The 20487-nt window shown below is 41.2% G+C and overlaps 1 protein-coding gene across 6 annotated transcripts in view; it reads left to right on the plus strand.

Moving 5' to 3' along the window:
- pde4d (phosphodiesterase 4D, cAMP-specific) overlaps positions 1-19498 on the plus strand; it is a 175946-nt gene extending 156448 nt beyond the window's left edge. For 5 of the 6 annotated variants that reach the window (XM_051950510.1, XM_051950509.1, XM_051950511.1 and 2 more), the window contains 10 exons: positions 2544-2656; positions 12071-12164; positions 12293-12468; positions 12577-12675; positions 12790-12954; positions 13185-13284; positions 14799-14953; positions 15063-15185; positions 15321-15503; positions 15583-19498. In XM_051950510.1, the coding sequence (XP_051806470.1) occupies positions 2544-2656; positions 12071-12164; positions 12293-12468; positions 12577-12675; positions 12790-12954; positions 13185-13284; positions 14799-14953; positions 15063-15185; positions 15321-15503; positions 15583-16095 (1721 nt within the window). In that variant the 3' untranslated portion in view covers positions 16096-19498. Of the gene's footprint in view, positions 1-2543; positions 2657-10000; positions 10537-12070; positions 12165-12292; positions 12469-12576; positions 12676-12789; positions 12955-13184; positions 13285-14798; positions 14954-15062; positions 15186-15320; positions 15504-15582 lie in introns of those variants that run through there. The other variant, XM_051950514.1, reaches the window with a different exon arrangement.
- The last annotated feature ends 989 nt before the right edge of the window (positions 19499-20487 follow it).

The following is a 20487-nucleotide window of genomic DNA, read 5'->3' on the forward strand; positions in this document are numbered from 1 at the left end:
GAGTAATACTTTCCTGTCAATTCCACATAAGATGTCCATTTGCAGCTATTGATAATGGAAATAATTATTATTTGCCGCTTTATGTTGTGAAATGATTCATGCAGATTAGTGCATTCTATCGTGGCTGCTAAATAAAAGCATTTACTACCTACCATTGCTAAGTTTGTACTGATGCATTATTTAAAAAAGCATACACAGCTTTAATTAAGTAGTTGACTTTAGGCACTTTATTGTTTTTTCTGCAGAAGTGCATTGGCTCCTTTCTCCTCAACTCTGCATCTTGCCTCCGTTCCCTCTTCCTACTCCTCCTCTCATCTTTTCCCGCTCACGGTCCGACTTCACCATCAAGCTGTTCCGGTACATAGTTTGGCTGCAGCCCTGCGTCTGTGCAGCAGAGTGGCCTCTCCGAGCGCCGGTGTCTGATGTCGCACTAAGCATGAGAAGAATGTCATTGACGTCAGTGCAGTTGCTGTCAGAAAGAGTAGCACCCCAGCCACTGACACCACACCAGGGAGAGAGACAGGGAGACTTGGAGAAAGAAAAGAGGGGAGAGCCAAAAGAGACAAAGGAGGCAGGAGGAAGGATGATCAGTGGAGGAAATGAGTGTGGGAGAGGAAGGGGACTAAAGGAAAGGAGGGAGGGAGAGATTTGTCAAAGACAATGAAGCGGGAGAGGGGGGATTTTGTTGAGAATATGAGGAGACACAAAAGGTTTACGTATAGTCAGGTTTGTACACTAGACAGACTTGCATGGAAACAACAATAGTGTGCATTTTTTTCCAAACATAGTGTAGAATCAAATAATATAATTCATAATTTCGACTGCATTATCAATGTTTATTCAGGAGCTTAAAAAAATACATGAGCTTTCCACGATTTACTTTTAAAAATAAATTGTCCCAAATGGAAAGACAAGCGAAAAGGACAATGTTTGTTATTTAAGTGAAAGTGAAGACTGTGCAGTTTTTTTCCTCCAAAGGCTTTAAAACAGTCTAAATACTAAGCTGATATGGTGTCATGGAATTAAATTTGGTCCTTGTGTGTTTTAATCTGCCGCTGTTTTCTCTATCTGTGTAACTGAATTACAACTAAAGTGACCCTCCACCCCCACCCCCGTCAGATCACAGGCCACAGAGCATTAAAAGCCTGTGCTTTCCCAAATTAGTCAAGGCATCAATATTAATTGGCTTCTGACAAGGTGACATTTTCTGTTAACATAGGCTGACTTTCAGAGAGTCATGTCTTGAGTTTCAAGTCAAAAGAAAAGGATACTGTGATACTGATATGTAGAGCTCGTGATGATAAAGTCTTGCCGTCTTTTCCATTTGCCGTTTGTTTACCTGTCTGTCTCCTTGTATTTGCATGCTCAACACACATTAGCATGCATGCACACACAGTATAGGGAGCTCCCAGCCTCAGCTCCTCTCCTTTAGCAGTCCAGTCCATGTTTTGTCACTCTCCCTTCCCCATCCACAGTGCAGTCCTCTCAGGCTTTAGGTACAGCTTGGGGAGAGCAGCACGTTTGGCTACCAGGGACGCCGAAGCAACAGCAGCCCACCCCCTATACTCACAGCATCTATAGGAAACACTATCCAGCTCACACACAGCGCTGGATTATACCCTTTGCTTCCTGGATACCATGGATGTTTTTATTGGCAGAAAGGCAAAGGAGACAAAATCATGATGTGTTATGGTTAGCATTTCGTCTTGTCTGAGTGTGCGTGTGTGTGCATGTGTGTGTCCGTTTGCGTGTGTGTGAGAGGTGTCTTTGTATTTTTTTTAACCATGTCAAGATGCTGTGAACAATCTGGTGTTTGTTCCGTGCTGGACAGTATTGACATGGATCTTGACTGGTTCTGAGCCTCTCACTGGATCCTCCTTTCCACCGTCCCTGTCTTCCCTCCATCCCTCCTATGGCAGACATGGGCCTGCTAAGCAGACTGTTGTTCATCTTGCTGCATGGTTGGAATTGTACTTCTCTCATAAATGATAGAGTCAACCCTGTCCAGCTAGATCCCTGAGTGTGCTCTGTATGTATGGTACTGAATGAGTCTGTCTGTGTGACATTTCTGTTTTTCTACTGTTGCTCCCATTGCTTTGTGGGTTACCTCTTTATTCTCTGCTGTTGTCTCCTGATTGCTAACAAACATCTGGACACACAGAACTGACTCGGGGTGGCTGTTTGCCACCCGTCACCTACATCTGTGCTCCCAGGGATTGTATCTGAGCTAAACCTGGAAGGACAAATACAGGATTTGAACTGTAGAGCTGCACTGGAGATTTTTTTTCTCTAAAGGAATCAGTGAGCTTTGCTACAGCTGACCTGTGATTGCTCATCTGTGGGTTAGGATACAGGACAAGAAGGCCCTGCTCCCAGGCCCTCACAGCTGGCTCACCTGTCCAGTATGAAGAGTCGCCCATGTGTCTACTCGGGGTATCCCAGCTTAGCTGTTTGTGGGGTGGGAGACCCCGGGCCTGGACCGTCCACTAGCCCTCTGAAGCGGGCGCTTACTTACCCCTTGCCCTCCTGTCTTGCCCCTGCAGAGGAGGCCTACCAGAAACTGGCCACTGAGACCCTGGAGGAGCTGGACTGGTGCCTGGACCAGCTGGAGACGCTGCAGACAAGACACTCAGTCAGTGAGATGGCTTCTAACAAGGTAAGAACATCTAAAAAGTTTTTCCTACAGCTTGTAGAACTTTGGCTCATGGCAGCATCTGTTGGAAGTATTGATGCAGCTTTAGCTTTTTTTATTTAGACTTCAAATGCACTATTGCTAGAATGCACAGTCTTTATTATTATTCAGTCAAGCAGAAGCTGTTACCCATAATTCACCTTGGTATGTTTTATTGCTTATCAAGATGAGCTGTTACATTTTGGTTTGAGTGTGATATATGTGTGGTGCAGTGTTGATGATCTGTAGGACAATACCAAACTGCTAAACTTAACAGGAAGTTGCACTATTACAGATACTCATGTATAGAGTTTTCTGCTGGTTGAGAATTAATTTGTGACAGATTAAGCTAGAAAGGGAGGTCTTTTTTAAGGAAAATTGCTTTAGACTGCACCATGTCTTCATCAGACCATGCTTCCACATCCATTTATCCATCTTCAAGAAGAAGTGTAGAAATAGAAAGAAATCTTGTGTGCGTGGCTTAATTGTACCCTTCTCTGGTATATACAATATTGCAAATTGCACATTGTTTCTGAAGGAACATACTGCACTATATATTCATTCAGCAGCATTGATGTTCAGCACAACTTTAAAAACTACCACGAACAGAATGATTCTAATGTGTGTAGTGTAATTTGAATTAAACCTCCTGTATGTGTGTGACGCTCCCTGTTCCTCTGTTATGTTGTCTTGTATTTATCAGCACATGGTATTTACTATTTGAGATGAAAGATCTCAGTGCTTCTGCAGGTATATTTGATTGTCCTGGATGCTCTTTATACTGTGTGCTATAATGCATCTTTTAGCATTTAGCCATCACAGCACAGAGGGGACTGTTTGTATTGTATTGTCCATGCATGTTAGTGATAGCATCGTCATGCAGGCAGGGAGTTTTGGTATGAGCATGCTCAGTTGCCTCCAGTGTGTGTGTGTGTGTGTGTGGAGGGAGGCTGCTGTGCCGCTCTGAATGCTGATCAGCTCTGGGCTCTGGTGATGTCACACACTGTGATGTCACACGAGGTGGGACGGACCAAGAGGAGAGGCAGGGAGGACAGACAGACAAAGGAATTACACAAATGCACAGGTTTCACCTCTGATGTTGCCACGATCACGTGCGTGACCTGTGCATCCACCTCATTTAAAAGTGAAAAGACGGAAAAAACTAGCGTGCTCCGGCTCGCCGTTGCTCACCAGCACAGCTATCTCTGGTTGTCATGGCAACAGCCACAGGCCCAACCACCCTGGTATCTCACTCCAGCAACACACACACACTCGTACACGTACATCACAGGTTATACAGTCACTACATCTCCCACACATAGACGTTACTTTGTGTATGTAGCCTGCAGACTTTCATTTGTCAGAGATCAGCACAATCCTTAATTCATCAGTGAAGAGAACAATAAAATGGAATTCCCTAAAAACAAATCGAGTTAAATTACAGCCAAATCACCACCTCATTTCTCCCGAATTTAATGTCCAGAGACATTTCTGTGAAAATCACCACCCAGACTCCATGTACAGCTGTTCCCGTTTTACATGTGAAAGCTGCACAAGGTTTTTCCTGCTTTTTCATTCCACAGTAATGATTCCAAGATCAGATTTTAGCATAACCTGGCAAAATAATGAATGTCACTTCAGAATGTCAATATTCTCAAAGTTGCTTGATTACCATGAACATTAGGTTAACAAATGTGATGTACCCGTTTTCCCCTAAGCACATGTTCACTATAGTTGTTATTCTACATCCACACAGTAGCCAAAATACACCATGAGCACACCTGTTCCATACTTTTTCATCTCTAAATTTAGAATTCTGACATAGTCTTTGGGAATAATACGTCTTTCTTGATGTACCTATTGCACTGGCTTCTTATCAAGGTGTACTAGTTTAGGACGTGGCTACACTTCCACCCTTTGTGTGGGTGTAAGTGTTTCTGAAATCAGCAGCTGGTCTTCCTCTGACTCTGCTTTCAGAACAGTGTGTGCTAGTAGTCAAGTTTGATCAGTGTACCTCTTCAAGGTGTGAACATTTTCAGCGGTAACTTTGGGGGAACAAAGGATTTGAGATGGGATTTATACCTGAAAGATTATGTTGTAGTGATGGCAAGACCTCTCTTCAGACTTCTCTCTTTATCTGTATCTGATCTGTTGATCCTTGATTCTGGCATCTGGCGAGTAACTGGTTATATGTTGTTCTCTATGCTCATAACATGTTCGGGGATCGATATAATTTTGCCCCAAAAGTGTACTTGTTGATTTCACTTAATCTTTCTTTAAAGGTTTGGACTGCTTTCTTTGCAACCCGATTTTAATGGTGGTCAAAGGTTGTGCACCTCAAGAATAACATCAGAATTTGAACTTATAACCTTCGTCCTCAAGTGCTTTCCTCTCTGTTCGCACACTCTAAATGTTCAAAAAATAAGTAATAACTTGTGGCTTCACAGGGGATTCAGACATGAAAGGTCTATGTTTACATCTTTGCACCTTCATGTCCTATTTGCACTGTGGACTTTGTTGTTTTCTATGTTCTCTCACCCGATCTGGCTTTAAAATGCTGTAATTGGCTGAAGTCTCCTATCATGCATGGTGATGTCTAGCTTCATCTCAGACCATTAGAATTACAATGTGTTGAAATATTATTGTGGATTTTTTGCCCAGTGATGCCAAAATAATAAAGTCTATGTCACCTTTTGTTCCTGTGTGGATCTATACAAATCAGGCATAACATTAAGAACACTGACAGGTGACGTGAAAAACACTGATTATCTCTATAACATGACACTGGTTAGTAGGTTGGATATATTAGGCAGCAAGTCAACATTTTGTCCTCAAAGTTGATGTGTTAGAACAGGAAAAATGGACAAGCGTAAGGATTTGAGTGAGTTTGACAATGTCCAAATATTGATGGCTAGATGACTGGGTCAGAGCATCTCCACAATTGCAGGTCTTGTGGCGTGTTCCTGGTCTGCAGTGATCAGGAACAGTGGTGAATCAGTGACAGGGTCATGCATGGCCAAGGCTCATTGATGCATGTGGGGAGCCAATACTGGCCCGTGTGGTCCAGTCCAACACCCGGACTACTGTTGCTCACATTGCTGAAGAAGTTAATGCTGGTTCTGATAGAAAGGTGTCAGAATAAACAGTGCACTGTAGTTTGTTTTGTATGAGGCTATATAGCTGCAGACCAGTCAGGGTACACATGCTGACTCCTGTGCACCAACAATGAGCACATAAGCATCAGAACTAGACCATGGAACAATGGAAGAAAGTGGTCTAGTCTAATAAATAACATTTTCATTACGTGGTTGGGTGCATGTGTGTCGCTTACCAGGGGAACACATGACCCCAGGATGCACTATGGGAAGAAGGCAGAAGTCAGAGGAGACAGTGTGATGCTTTGTACAATGTTATGCTAGGTAACCTTGGGCTCTGCCATCCATGTGGCTGTTACTTTGACACGTACCACCTATGTAGGCATTGTTGCAGACCATATACACCCTTTCATGGAAATGGTATTCCCTCTTGCTCTTTCAGCCATTTTTTTGCACATTTTGCCATGCCACAAAGCAAAACTGTTTCAGGAATGGTTTGAGGAGCAACAGTGGGTTTGAGGTGTTGACTTGGCCTCCAAATTCCCCGATCTCAATCCAATCAAACATCTGTGGGATGTGCTGGATAAGCAAGTCCAATCCATGGAGGCCCCACTTTGCAACTTACAGGACTTAAAGGATCTGCAGCTAACACCTTGGTGCCAGATATTACAGCACACCTTCAGGGGTCTAGTGTAGTCCATGCCTCGACAGGTCAGGACTGTTTTGACAGCAAAAGTGGGACCAACATAATTTTTTGGCAGGTGGTCATAATGTTATGCCTGATCGGTGTATATATTTCTGTGGTTGCTGTAGGTTCTACTGTAGGTGGCAGTGTTTTTACACTTACTACATGTCCAGTACAACGGTTTCAGGATTTAGATTCTTCCTCTTACATACACAAATACTGTTTACACTAAGCTGGCTTTTGCAATTCTCAAACATCAATTGAATTTGATTCAGGTTGATGTGACAAATCCTTAATGTTGCAACATATTTTTTGCAGGCCTTTAACATTGTAATAGAAAAACTCAATCAGGACACAGATTATTCTCTCTGTTACGAGACTGCACTGCTCTGATGCCTTATACCAGACAGGTTTCTTCTTCTACTAGGAGAATAATGGACTATAGCACCTCAGCTGGCTGCAGCGATGCTTTTGATATTTCACCTATGTCCGGAAAATGTGCCTCAGCTGCTCATTGCAAGGGAGAGCAACAGGCTCACCAGATTAGCTATGCTTGTTCAGCAGTATCACAAAACTATAAGACCTGATCTGGCGTACATAGACCTCCACTATGGCTGTCCATTTTTCTGAATACCATGTATCATCTCAACATCCAATCCATAAGCCAAATATTTCACTTCATCCTGTTGCACTTTCTGTTAAGTCCTGTCATCTTTATTATTCACTAAGGCATTATCCAGATAAACTGCTACTTAACTTCTGTAGCCCTGTAAATCTGCTCAGGTTTTTGTTTTGTGTTCTGTTCCTTCAAAGCCAGGATATCTTTAAATGGGGTTGCCTTGCCAGTCAGTCATTCAACAGGAGCTGAATTATTTTTTGTACATTTTGCCTTTGCATTTTCCTCTTAATATTAGCTTTAAATATATTAGGGCTGAAAAATTAATTGATTATAAATTGAAATCACAATTTCAAGAAATGCAATTCGCAGGTTGCAATGTAGAATATACAGTGGGTCTGATAGACATTTTCCCACAAAGCCTGTAGTCCTAGATTATATATAGTACTGATATCTCACCCTTTATGTTTACTGCTCAGCTATTTAAAGCCTTCCTATGCATAGATTTCTATCTCAACATCTTGTGCGTCTCATGAATGGACAGCAGAATTATTTCCCACCGTGAGTAGTACATTCATTGAAAACAGTAGCTGCTCTCCCTGTGTTCTGCAGAGAGGGGGCGTCTGCTGCGAGAAGAAATGTGGAATGTGAGAACAGAAACAAATATAACAGAGCTCTGGAGGTGTTGTGGACTATATACAGCAGGGAATGGATATTTTTGGTCGCGCCGACGAAGAACAAATTACACACAAGTCACAACTAAGCTTGGTGTGACACTTTCCAATTTTTACCCGATATTTTGTGTTCACACCTCTTGGTTGAGCCGCCGCTTTGTGTGTGTTCGTGTGACAGTGAGAGGGAGTTTGTGTGGTTAGGGAGAGGTGGAGGTTTCTGTGTATATGCTCCAGCTGAGAGCAAACTGTGTGTGTTGGTGTGTGTGGTGAGCCTGTGCTGGCCTGCTTGGCTTTGAGTCAATCAAAGCTACTGGATCTCAGTTAGTCGGTGGTCTCATCTCCTCCAGCGTAGCTGCAAATTACTCTCAGTGCCAGGCTGGCGGTAGAGCTGGGGTGTAAAGTGAGCAGAGACAGGTTTGGTCCCTTCTCAATCCGTGTAAGCACTGGGCCATCATAGAAACTCAGCTCATACATGCACACGTATGTTTACAAACACACACAGACGCCATGAAAAACAACGCTTTTATGAAGAATTACAGACCGGTTTCTTTTCAGTGAATCATTGATGGGCTCAGGGACTCTACAAGTTGTGTCTGATCAAGATGCAGTAACATATATACATAATAAAGCTTTGTTTTTGCATAGAATTTAAAGCTTTCCTTTTTTAGTCACAGATGTATTTTTACATTAACAGTGGTACCTGTAAGGTTATTTTCTGATTTGTCCTATTCTTTATTAAAGTACATCTAAAGTCAGTGTTATTTTTAAATGTGATTCTACTTCATTTTGTTATATATTTTTAAGTTAAGTGGAACTCCCTATTGCAATCATTATTTCACATTATTTCTATAAACGTCTATAAACTACCTCAAATCTTGCAACGAGGGCTGGATATATACATATCATTTTTTTTACTTCCATACAGGTGCAGATTTAATGAAATGATTTTTTTCTTTGTGCTAGTACCTCTAAACTTATTTTTGTCATTTGGCAAAATACGCAAAATGTTGAATGTTGTCTTAAAGAGATTTATTGTTTTAAAATAATCTCAAACTGCTAAATTTAGGAATAACAACTCTAAGTATCTTTTCTCTGAAACAAACAGCTTGTGACACATTTCCACTGTGTCCACATTCAAAAGCAAAATTTGAATCCGTTCCCAGCAAGCATTATAAAAGTATCAAGGTTCACTACCCACCCATACTTGTAATTATAAGAAACAATAATTACTTAACCTTAGACGTCTCATATCCTTAATCTCGGCAGGACATGATTCAGGTGCTCTGCTTGCTTTAATTAGAATGAAACGCAAACAGCGCTCACTCAGTCCCCTTGGAGATGTTTAAGCTTTATTATTAGATATAGCCCTTCTACTTTAATTAATTATTGTTTTAGCATTATCTTGTTGGCCATTTGACTTGGCTTTTGTTTTCTGTTTAGATGGTTACATGAAACCGTGAGTCATAGATCTTGCTGAGACTATCCGACTAAAGGCAGATGATCAGATAACATTAAATTAGTAGCATTAGAAATGACTACCGAAGACATGAAATATTGATATTATTTGTGTTTACGCGATTTCTGTTATCATGAATTTATAAGGTGACCATTCATACTGTGTTTAGGGGGAAGAAAATGTAATTCTTCCTTTAGTACGGTTTGATCCTTTCAACTAAAACAACAACCTTTCAAGCAGTGACACACACAGCAGCCTGTGTGGACGCAGCGCTTTCAGTTTCTGTCCAACGGAGCCCACTTCAGATCATGGTGACGCTCTTTCTTTCTCTCGAACTAATGTGTTTTTTTTAATGTATTTACATCATCTCATCAGTGATGTTGCTGTGACTCACCTCCCATGAATACTGGGCTTCAGGGTGACCTCAGTTTTTCAGTATTGTTTCATGGCAGATGAGGTAACCTGTGCTTTCACACATTGAACAGAAGGTTATGTCAGTCAGTACATGCACGCACACACACACACTTCTGAGTGCAGTATGAATACATGCACAAAAACACATACTGTATGTACTGTACACACACGTACACACAAAATCCCATTCCGCTGCACAGCAAGACTTAAAGGAAAAGGAAGGGGTAGATTTTCCACTGACTTCAGCACCGGCCAATCGCACAGCAGGTAGTCTGGAGCTAGTTCCAATCCAACCAATCAGAGGTGATGATGAGCTCACACTCCTTTCAGATGCGGGCCCCGATTTGCTGCCGTTGCGTGACACTACGAGAGAAGCAACCTGCCCTCTTCACATGGGAGCTTGTGTCATAGATGAAGCAGGCAGGCAGTCGGGCAGTCAGTCCTGAAAAATTTTTGCTGTCCTGGTGCTTTGGCATAAACCAAGCATCCGCACCATCATCAATTATTCACAGCCTCAGCAACGCATCTGACTGTGTGTGTGTGTGTGGTCACAATATGTTCTCAACGGATCTTTGGGGAACCACGTTCCGGTCGCTTCTCTCCCAGAATCTGCTTTTCCTCTCTGCTTTCCGGGACATCAGCTCAATAATGTGGATAATCTCTAGACAGAAGCATGAGGCTTCGTTTGTGGATTCTGTACAGCTGATTTTCCCTATAACCAAGCTCTGGAGGCTCAGCGGGTTGAAGTGTTTTATTGACGAGAACCACGGACTGCTTTTGTTGTGCTAGCCGACTCCTGCTTTCATTAACTGAACAGTATACCGAGCTATAAAACTGTGCTTTTCTGTTCCTGGATCTGTTTTGTCCATTTGTCAAAATGCCTGAAGCAAATTATCTGCTCTCTGTGTCGTGGGGATATATCAAGGTAAGATGTGTTCAAATATTAGTGTGTCTTAACTAAATATTCATGTATTCCACACCTCCTGTAATGCCATTGCTGAAGTGGGGTTTTTTGCCACTTTGGTTTATCCTTGAGACAGATTGGGATGCAGGATTTTATGGACACAAAGAGAAAGCACTAAATATAGCTCCTCGCCAACATCCCGGCGGTGAAACAATGCTTCATAGGTGCGACATTTCTGGATCCATTATCCATTCTGATGCGTTTGTGATGAGAAAAGATGGTGCTTGCACCTTGGTTAGACAGGAATGGACATGACTGGACGTAATGCACACAAAAACATACATACATAACACATAATGTCACATTTCGAGTGATTTTGGATTAAAAATAGACATTTTCACTCTACCTGTAAATTAGAAATATTTCATCATAATTTTCAGTCATTCCTAATAGATGGAATAAAACAATAATGCTTTGAGATCTCTTTTTTAGGTTAGCTCTGTATTTTCTGACATACTGAGTTTCTTTTTTTTTTCTTTAGTTGCATACAAAATACAAAAAACGTTTCATTTTTTTCCCAATGACTTTATCTTGTGACCTTTTTTTTCATAATTATCATTCCTATTAAAAGCTCTACCTGATGTGTATTTATAGTTTTTCTTCCCTACTGGCTCTTATCACCTAACAAAAGTCCGCTACAGATGGCTCTTAGCCTTTTGTCTGCTTTTTAAAAAGCCACCCATTGATTGCTCGTGGGTGTTCTTCAATTGCCTTCAATTGTGCGAGTAAGCACTTTGCCCTTTTGTTCTGATTTGCTTCAAGTGATCAATGTTGATTGGCATTATAAATTAATATTTATCCGTTATGCATTGGGGCCAAAGCCAGTATCATTAGACTAGGTTTTCTTTCCTACTTGGTTTTGTAACTTTTTTGTGACCACTGTGGAGAATCCCCAATTTCAATCATACTCCCCTGACACGACAATCACTTTGATTTTTAGATGAAAAGCTGGAGCTAAATTTGGGTCTGCCACTTCAATTAGGTACAGCAGAGGGAAGGGCGGATGAAGAAAAAGAGAGGCAGAGATAGAGACAGACTGACAGGGTGAGAATGGAACTGAAATTGCAGGAAACTTGGAAATTGGGTTACTTATTACTTTTGGCCATGCCAGTAACACTCTGACCTTGTGCGTGTGTGTGTGTTTACTTGTGTGATTTACGAAAAGGTGACATTCTGGGAACAGCTTCTGTGATGTGATATGGAAATATCAATATCATTTATCAATATCATTAAATTTCTTTATGCTTTAGGTTTTGTTACTGAGCTCACACTGTAGGTGCCTCAGAAATGCTTAGAGAACAAATGTAGCCAAACTGGTGGAGTTTTTCTGGCTCTTGAGCAGTTTTTTCAGCTTCTTTCCTTCACTTGAATATCATATATTGAAATATGCATTTGGTGCCTCTAAATACCAGCTGTAAAAACAAGTCGTTTTTATTCTTCTGCCCTACACTACACACCGTTAAACCCATCATCTGTGTTTGCCCTTCTCTTCCAGTTCAAGAGGATGTTGAATAGGGAGCTGACTCACCTATCGGAGATGAGCCGCTCCGGGAACCAGGTGTCTGAGTTCATCTCCAGCACCTTCCTGGGTGAGTGATGACACAAGAAGATGGACTCACTGGTTTAGTTTTTTTTTGTTGTTGTATTTTTTTTTTTTTTATCTCACTCCCGCCTGAACAGTGAGGATTTTTATGTTCACTCTCCATCTGTTCTCCAGACAAGCAACATGAAGTGGAGATGCCATCCCCTCAGACGCAGAAGGAGAAGGAGAAGAAGAACAAGCCCATGTCTCAGATCAGCGGGGTGAAAAAGCTGCAACACTCCTCCAGCCTCACAAACTCCAATATCCCTCGATTCGGAGTCAAGACCGAGACTGAGGATGAACTCGCTAAGGTTCGTACAACCTCAATAAGTTACACAGTCACATAAATAAAGTGCACACCTCATGTACCTTGGTGAATAATGAATTTGTTATTGATCATGTTTCTGTCTTTTTTTTAGGAATTGGAGCATGTGAATAAATGGGGCCTTAATGTTTTTAAAATCTCAGAGTTCTCTGGGAATCGGCCACTGACAGTCATGATGTACACGATATTCCAGGTAAATATGGTCACTTCCTGTGTCTGTCTTGCTCTTTCACTCCAAAGTAAACGCTTGTTGAATCCCAAAACTGTCCTGACTGTAAAACCTCTTCTTGTAATTTCTGATTTGTAGGAGAGAGATTTGTTGAAAACTTTTAAAATTCCACTTGACACCTTTATAACATACCTGATGACCTTAGAAGACCATTATCATGGCGATGTGGCCTACCATAACAACATCCATGCTGCTGACGTCACCCAGTCAACTCACGTGCTGCTATCCACCCCTGCCCTCGAGGTGAGTCGCGTGTGCACACGTGCGCCTACACAAAAGCAATGGAACACATCTGCATCGACTTAAACACACACTCGCAAACACACAGCCCACGCATCAACAATCAACTTCAATCAAACTCCTGCTTAAAGTCCAATCAATGGCTCTTACTTGAGAGGATGTTTTTGTCGGACTCGTTGGTTGTCTCATCCATGTCTGCCCTCCTCCAATCTGTCCTTGGTTCTTTCTTGCAGGCCGTGTTCACGGACCTTGAGATCCTAGCTGCCATCTTTGCCAGTGCAATTCACGACGTGGACCATCCTGGAGTCTCGAACCAGTTCCTCATCAACACCAGTGAGTCTAAAAACAGCAGCGTCTAAACAGCTATGTCAGTGGCTCAGCAGTGTCGTTCATTAGTGCATATTCGCAGACTCAAATGTGCACTCATAGGCTGATATCCAGGTGGAAATATGCACACATACACCTAACAGGCATTTTGCATTACAATACATTTTTTTCTCATATAAACCACATTTCATGCATAAGCCAAATACAGATGCATACTTGGCTTGCATACAGATCACACATGCTAAAAGAGATGGACATCATCAGGCAGGCACATCTTCACTAGCGTGCTTTTTCAGTCGCGTGTGAGGGCTTTGACGCGTGATTCAAACAGGTGATCAATATTGTCCTCAATGCTGCCCTTTCCATGTAAAATAAAATCGTTCCAGAGAGCCCTCTCCTAAAGACTGGTTAAGGTTGTATATGGTGAGAACAGTTGTTGTGCCACCTAAACTACAAAAATAGAAAATAAATTATATTTTCTAATTTATATTGAGTGGCAACGGGAGCAGCTGCTGACAGTTTTGTTTGTGAATTATTTATCATTGCATTTTCTGCCTCTATGCCATTACTGTTACGATGGTACAAAATTTAGCTTTCTCTAAATTTTCTATATTATTATTTGTAAAATATATGTCGTATTGCTGTAGCAACAACTCAGCAGAATTCCAAAGTGAAGGCAGAAATTACAATGTTCAAGATCTCTCAAAACATTTAAAAAACAAAAGCGTGACTCAGTACCACCAAAGGTCGTGGCGAAAGTAGGTGAACTGAGCTTTTAGCCAGCTTACACGGTTCATGGTGTTGTTTTAGTAACTGTGTCCTCGAGCAAGAGACTAAACCCCTGTTATCTCTTCAACTGAGTCACTCACTAATGGCTGGAGGTGCCACAAATATCACCTTAATTTGGCAGTTGAGAGGAAAACACAAACAAATGGAGTTGATATCCACTGGGTATCCTTTTATAGCCATTTTCAAACTATTACAAATGTGAATGTGGCATAAGAGTGCTACTAATATCGCATATGGACAGAAAAGACACTGCACAGACTCATACACTTAACACACAAAATGTGTAGTGCTTCCCATAGGCCCAAAAGGGGAATCCCTGCAGTAAAGGCAGCGTGAGTCATCTTCGATAGGAGCCACCAGGCTGATCTTCTGTCAGACGAAGAGCAACAGAGCAGGATCCCCTTCCTCTCTGCTGCACTGTCCCACTGTGGCCAACACTAATGCATCTTAATGGAAAATCTAAATATTGCCAGAGGACATTCAAATGACCCACAGTGAGAAACCTCTCAGTGGAAAACGAATTGCTGCTTTCTTCTGCTTCCCACTGAGGATGAAATGCACGCTGATACATGTACAGCAACACATATTAAATGTGAACAAACACTACAAGGTCTAATTAACACTTTATTCCCTTTTTGCATGTGTATTGTTAGCTTTCATGTTTTTTGAGGGGATTTGTCATGGTGTATTTTTGACCCAAACTAAAATGATCAACTGTGTCTCCCCTGCAGATTCAGAGCTAGCATTAATGTACAATGACTCGTCAGTGTTGGAGAACCACCATCTAGCAGTTGGTTTCAAGCTCCTACAAGAGGAGAACTGTGACATCTTCCAAAACTTGACCAAAAAACAAAGACAATCACTGCGAAAGATGGTCATTGACATTGTAAGTGCAAATCTGAACATGTCTTCTGCAAAGTTTAAGTGGAATGCTTTGTGTTGGCTACATTACACTGACACAAATTCACTGTTTTCTTTCTTATTTCCATTGCAAGGTGCTAGCAACAGACATGTCCAAGCACATGAATCTATTGGCTGATCTGAAAACAATGGTAGAGACCAAGAAGGTCACCAGTTCTGGTGTCTTGCTGCTAGACAACTACTCTGACAGGATACAGGTTAGACTGTACTATAAACTGCATTTCTCTGCACTTCTTATTGTGATAGCATCATTTACTGGGTCAGTCTACACTCTCCTGTGGAACAAGCTGCATGGGGCCTGTGTTTTAGACCTTGGTATTTGTCGTATTTAGGTTCTCCAGAACATGGTGCACTGTGCAGACCTGAGCAACCCCACCAAGCCCCTGCAGCTCTACCGGCAGTGGACGGATCGGATCATGGAGGAGTTTTTCAGCCAAGGTGACAGAGAAAGGGAGAGGGGCATGGAGATCAGCCCCATGTGTGACAAACACAACGCCTCAGTAGAAAAGAGCCAGGTAACGCACACAGACAGACAGTTGTGCTGTACATTGCGCATAGACACACCCTGAACATCCTGTTTTTGCCCTCATGTAGGTTGGATTCATAGACTATATTGTTCACCCTTTGTGGGAGACGTGGGCTGACCTGGTCCATCCGGACGCCCAGGACATCCTGGACACGCTGGAAGACAACAGAGAGTGGTACCAAAGCACCATCCCCCAAAGTCCCTCTCCAGCATTGGACGAGCCCGAGGACGGCACTCGACCCCCAGGAGGGGACAAGTTTCAGTTTGAGCTGACCCTGGAGGAGGACGGGGAATCGGACACAGAGAAAGACAGCGGCAGCCAGCCAGAGGAGGAGGAAGAAGAGGAGGAGGAGGAGGAAGAGGAGGAAAACAGCTGTACTGACTCTAAAACGCTCTGCACGCAGGACTCTGAATCGACAGAGATTCCTTTGGACGAACAGGTGGGGGAGGACGAAGAGGAGGAGGAGGAGGAGGAGGTTGTAGAAGAGGGGGAGACTCCCTGCTCACAACCGTGTCTAGTGGAGGAAGAGGTAGCAGAGGAGGAGGAAGAAGAGGAGAAAGAGAAATCCCCTGACACATAGCAGTTTATGGACAACATCTGATTAACTGTTCTTCTTAGTAATGACAGATGATTATTTATAGAATATTTTTTGGGTTTTGTGAGATCTGTCTGTGTTTTTATACATCTATGTTTATGGTTCCAAAGCGTGTGCTGCTCTCCACCTTGGCCACTCCTCCTGTCAGCTTTGTTCAGACACGCCCACCGGTACTACTTCAAAGTTTTTTTGCACTCAGGAAAACTCCTTTCCATTCCCATTTGTACTGAAGCGGTGTGTCTTTATTTCACTTTTACACCTCCCCCTTTATGAGCTTAAGTTTAGGATGTGGACGAGCAGTTCACAGTCTGCTCAGTGCTGTTCATAGGATACGTAAGATCACACTTTTCCTTGTTTCTGCTTCGTCTCAGCCTTGCTTGAAAGTTTTGGCGGTGTTTCTGTGTTTTATTAAGTGCCCATACTCTACAGAGGTGGTTAACGGTGTGTTCAAGGAGAATCTCCTCTCAGTTAGGTCATAACCTCCCCACTACGAATTAGGAGGCACGTTATGTTCCACAGAAGGTTCTGCTGAAAACCCGATAGGACGCCGCAGAGACGAAAGCTGCAGCACACTGGGGAGCTTTTTGAGACACATTTCTGGCTTGGAAGTCTTCCTTGAACCTGACTGATACAAAGCTCAAATCTAAACAGCCATGATGCTGTCGTAGACCTCTTTAATTTTTGTATCGTACTGTATGTAAGATTCAGATATTTTCTAGAACTTACTTTTGCAAACCTAGGCTTTCTTTTGTTAGAAAAGGTGTGAGAACTTTTGGAAAACCAATGGGGAGAAATGTGTCACATATATACAGTGTTTCGAAGGGGTATCTTTACAGCTGGATTAGGAGTGTTTTGAGCTGTTTGCACTTGCTCCTATAGCATTTACGAGTATACTACTATTCCCATGCCACTATCCTCATATTTGGTTAGTCCTGTGAGTTGAAATTTGGACTTTATTCCTGTTAACTATTGTTTTTGTTGAGTGTTTTCAGTGAGAAGGAAGCAGACACCTTCATGCTTCCCTCTCACTGGAATCCATCATGACATGGATGAAGCCTTTCGATTTTATTATTGTTGCCTGCAATTCTTTTGAACACATCCTGGGACAATGCAATGCTTTGTAGTTGATACAAAACGCACTTTTTTAGAAGCTTGATTACTGCTCCAAGTATACAGAAATAGTAGTGGTGTTACAAATTACAACAATGATTTTATACCAATGTTATGAAAGCTTTTTGTTTTTTTTGCCCATTTTGTTTGAATTTACACATCGACAACAGCTGCGTACCTGCTGTCCAGGCTGTTGTCTTCAGCCATTTTATTTTCTGTTTTATGAATTCATTTTCCATCAGAATTGTTCAGTTTGCCATCACACCATAAAATCCAGTTACTGTCTTTGTTTCTGACAAGACAATCAGCTCCGTTGCATAGTCATCAGATAAGACTATCCTCTAGGTAGACACTCTAATGCACTGATATATTCTTATATCATCACTTTAATACTTTAAAACTCGCCAAAACACTCGCTCATGCACACATAGGCTTGAACATTGTTGCGCTACACCTCGGCCAAGAGTTTCTTCCTTTTTCCATGTTTCTATCATTTCTCACTTTAAACCTGATGCTATTATTCATTGGTATATTTTTCTATTTAAGTCTTTTTTTGCAGTATAAAGGTGGTACAGTAAATATTTCACTGTAGCATAGACCACAGATACAGGCTTGCCAGTTACCTAAATATACTTTCTCCCTCTTGTGTACATAAAATATTCAAGAAAAATCCACAACTGTAAAAAAAAAAAAAAATCCCCACTTGAAGTACTGCACACTGCTTTTCTAAAGAGTGCTTGTTTTAATTATTTGTCATTTTAAAACTTTTTATTTAGTCTTTCATTTTGTGCCAAGATTTTATTTTATTTTTTTCATCCTCACCCAATGCCCTTACCTGTAATAAATTTTTCTGGTTTTATCGCTGTTTACAAACATATATTTATTGTGCTGTATATAATATATAATTAATAATGTTATTACTATCATAATGCAGTTTGCTGTAAATGGTTGATTCTTATCATCCCTTTTGGTGATGGCGTGGCTGTATTATGTACCTCTTGTTGAGAGAATGTTTATTACACTTGAGCTTCGGTGTAAAAATGATCCATCGACATGTCGCTTATCTGAGAACTAGCTCACTGAAGAGAGGGGGAAAGCCAAATTGTTTTTTAAAAAGAAACTGTTCCTTGGCCCATGGGCTGTGCCTTAAATTCAACACATCATTTACTTTAGCCTTTTTTAAAATTCTCTAGTTCTCTTTTGCTGCATTGGTGAATCTTTTGACTTGGGTTGGCCTGATCTCTTGTTGAGAATCCAAAAAAAAAAAAAAAGTTGCCTTTAAACTTTCACAGCCAGACACAAATTTGCTGTATCACAAATATGGCACAGGGTAGAAAACTTGTTTTCAGTGCAGAGGTTTGTAGAGATTTAGGTCAACCACAAGTTACAGATTTACTGCACGAGTGATGTGTGGCCTATAGCCGGATGTCCAAGAGTCGTATTTGCTGTAGACCTGGTCTGAACAACTCGCACTTTCTTTACGCTCTGCCACTACACTCAAAGATGTGAGTCAGCTGGTCAGATGCAAAGGATACGGAGTAACTTTGCCTTTCTTGAGGCCATGTGTAGTTACTGTTGTGTCGTCTGCATCCGTCTGGTTGTATCGCAGCTACAAACACTGAATGGGGCGCAACAGGAGTGTGTAGTTGGTGCTCGACTATGGCCCTACGAAGCACAGAGGCTTTGAGACACATCTGCATGTTCAGCCACTGCTGCATTAATTATGGCTGAAACACTGACAGTGTGTTGCTTATCTATGCTCGGCCCACATTTCCACTCACATTACTTGCAATATTCAAAACCACTGACATCTTTCTGCCTGGACAGGAGAAGGGTTTAGTATAGCTCTGTAGTGAAGGGCGGGTTGGGGAGGGTGGGATGCGGGCTTTGGGATGACTGCATCATTGTCCTGAAACAGGAACTCTTGTTTTGACACACATACTGTAGATTCTAAACAGCCCTGGACCAATGGAAATAGTGGGTTCTTTTCTCATTATGTGTTCTATTTTTTTATGGTATGAAAGGAAAACACAAACTGTAATTTAAACAAAAAAATAGGTCTTGAGGACAATTATTTTTTGGGTTATGTCTTTAGAATGCCAACTTGTCTGGACGTTTCACAGGACAATTAAAATGTTATTTTAATGGATTCCTTGTTAATTGCAGTCTATTGGATAGCACTGTAGATCATACAACTTTATGTAAAAAACAAATAAAAAGAATGAAAAAAGTTTTTATATGCAATGGATTAAATAAAAGCATGGGTTGATTCTGCCTACTCGCTGCTGTCATGTTTTCATTTTGTCAGAGAATGTTTTTCAATCAAGTGTGGATGAGTGCACCAAATCTTACTGACAGAAGTGATGACGTTCTGAGAGGAGATTTTAAAAATATCGCTGAAGGCAGTTCCTATATTTGGAAATTTAGTTATTCCCCTCAGACTCCTTTGTAGTTTTAAGTCATGTCTCTGAACTAAATTAGTGACTGTAGTTTGTCTCTCAATAATGTTCCTTTAGAAAAGACCTAGTTTTTGTACTGTATGTGAGTATATTTAGTACCTTCCAGCAAATGGGCAAAAACACAAAAATAGTCAGTTGACAGTCTTTCACTGTTACTTGAACCTGCTAACTGTGATAGGCATTTATTGTCACACAGCTTTTATCTCTTGAAAGGTGTCGCACATATAAGCATGCATTATTCAAAGATGCGGTGCTTATTCAGTCCTTGTATTGCCCAGATTTTGTTGGTTTCACAATAAGAGTAGATGTTCAGTGGGATAGCATAAAGTACAAATTTGGTGCATCTGAATTTTGTTCTCGGTCTTCTTGTCCTTTTAACTCAGAAAAAGTGGCGATACCACAAAGTAAACACACCAAATTATAAGAAAAAGTCCTGCAAATACTACTTAAGTAAAAGCATAGCAGCAAGATGTAGCAATGCAACATGATTTATGAACTTATCACACATGTATGGATTTTTTTGCAAAGAATATGTAGGTAAATACTGAGACACAGATAAATACAGATTAATGTGATATAGTATAAACTAGTTGACAATATGGAATGTAAGTAGAAAGTGGCATTATGTTGCAATATTCAGTAAAAATTTAATAAGACCTCACTGAAGAACATTACTTGAGTAAATGTCTACAATTATGCATGATTTGATCTTCAACAATACTTAATCAAAGGTCTTGAAAATAACATCCTAATATGCAACAACAAACTGTAGTTGTACAAATGTAATGAAGTAAACAATAAATTATTT

The sequence above is a fragment of the Acanthochromis polyacanthus genome, chromosome 7 (genome assembly GCF_021347895.1).
Source record: "Acanthochromis polyacanthus isolate Apoly-LR-REF ecotype Palm Island chromosome 7, KAUST_Apoly_ChrSc, whole genome shotgun sequence".
In the NCBI taxonomy this organism is placed as follows: Eukaryota; Metazoa; Chordata; class Actinopteri; family Pomacentridae; genus Acanthochromis; species Acanthochromis polyacanthus.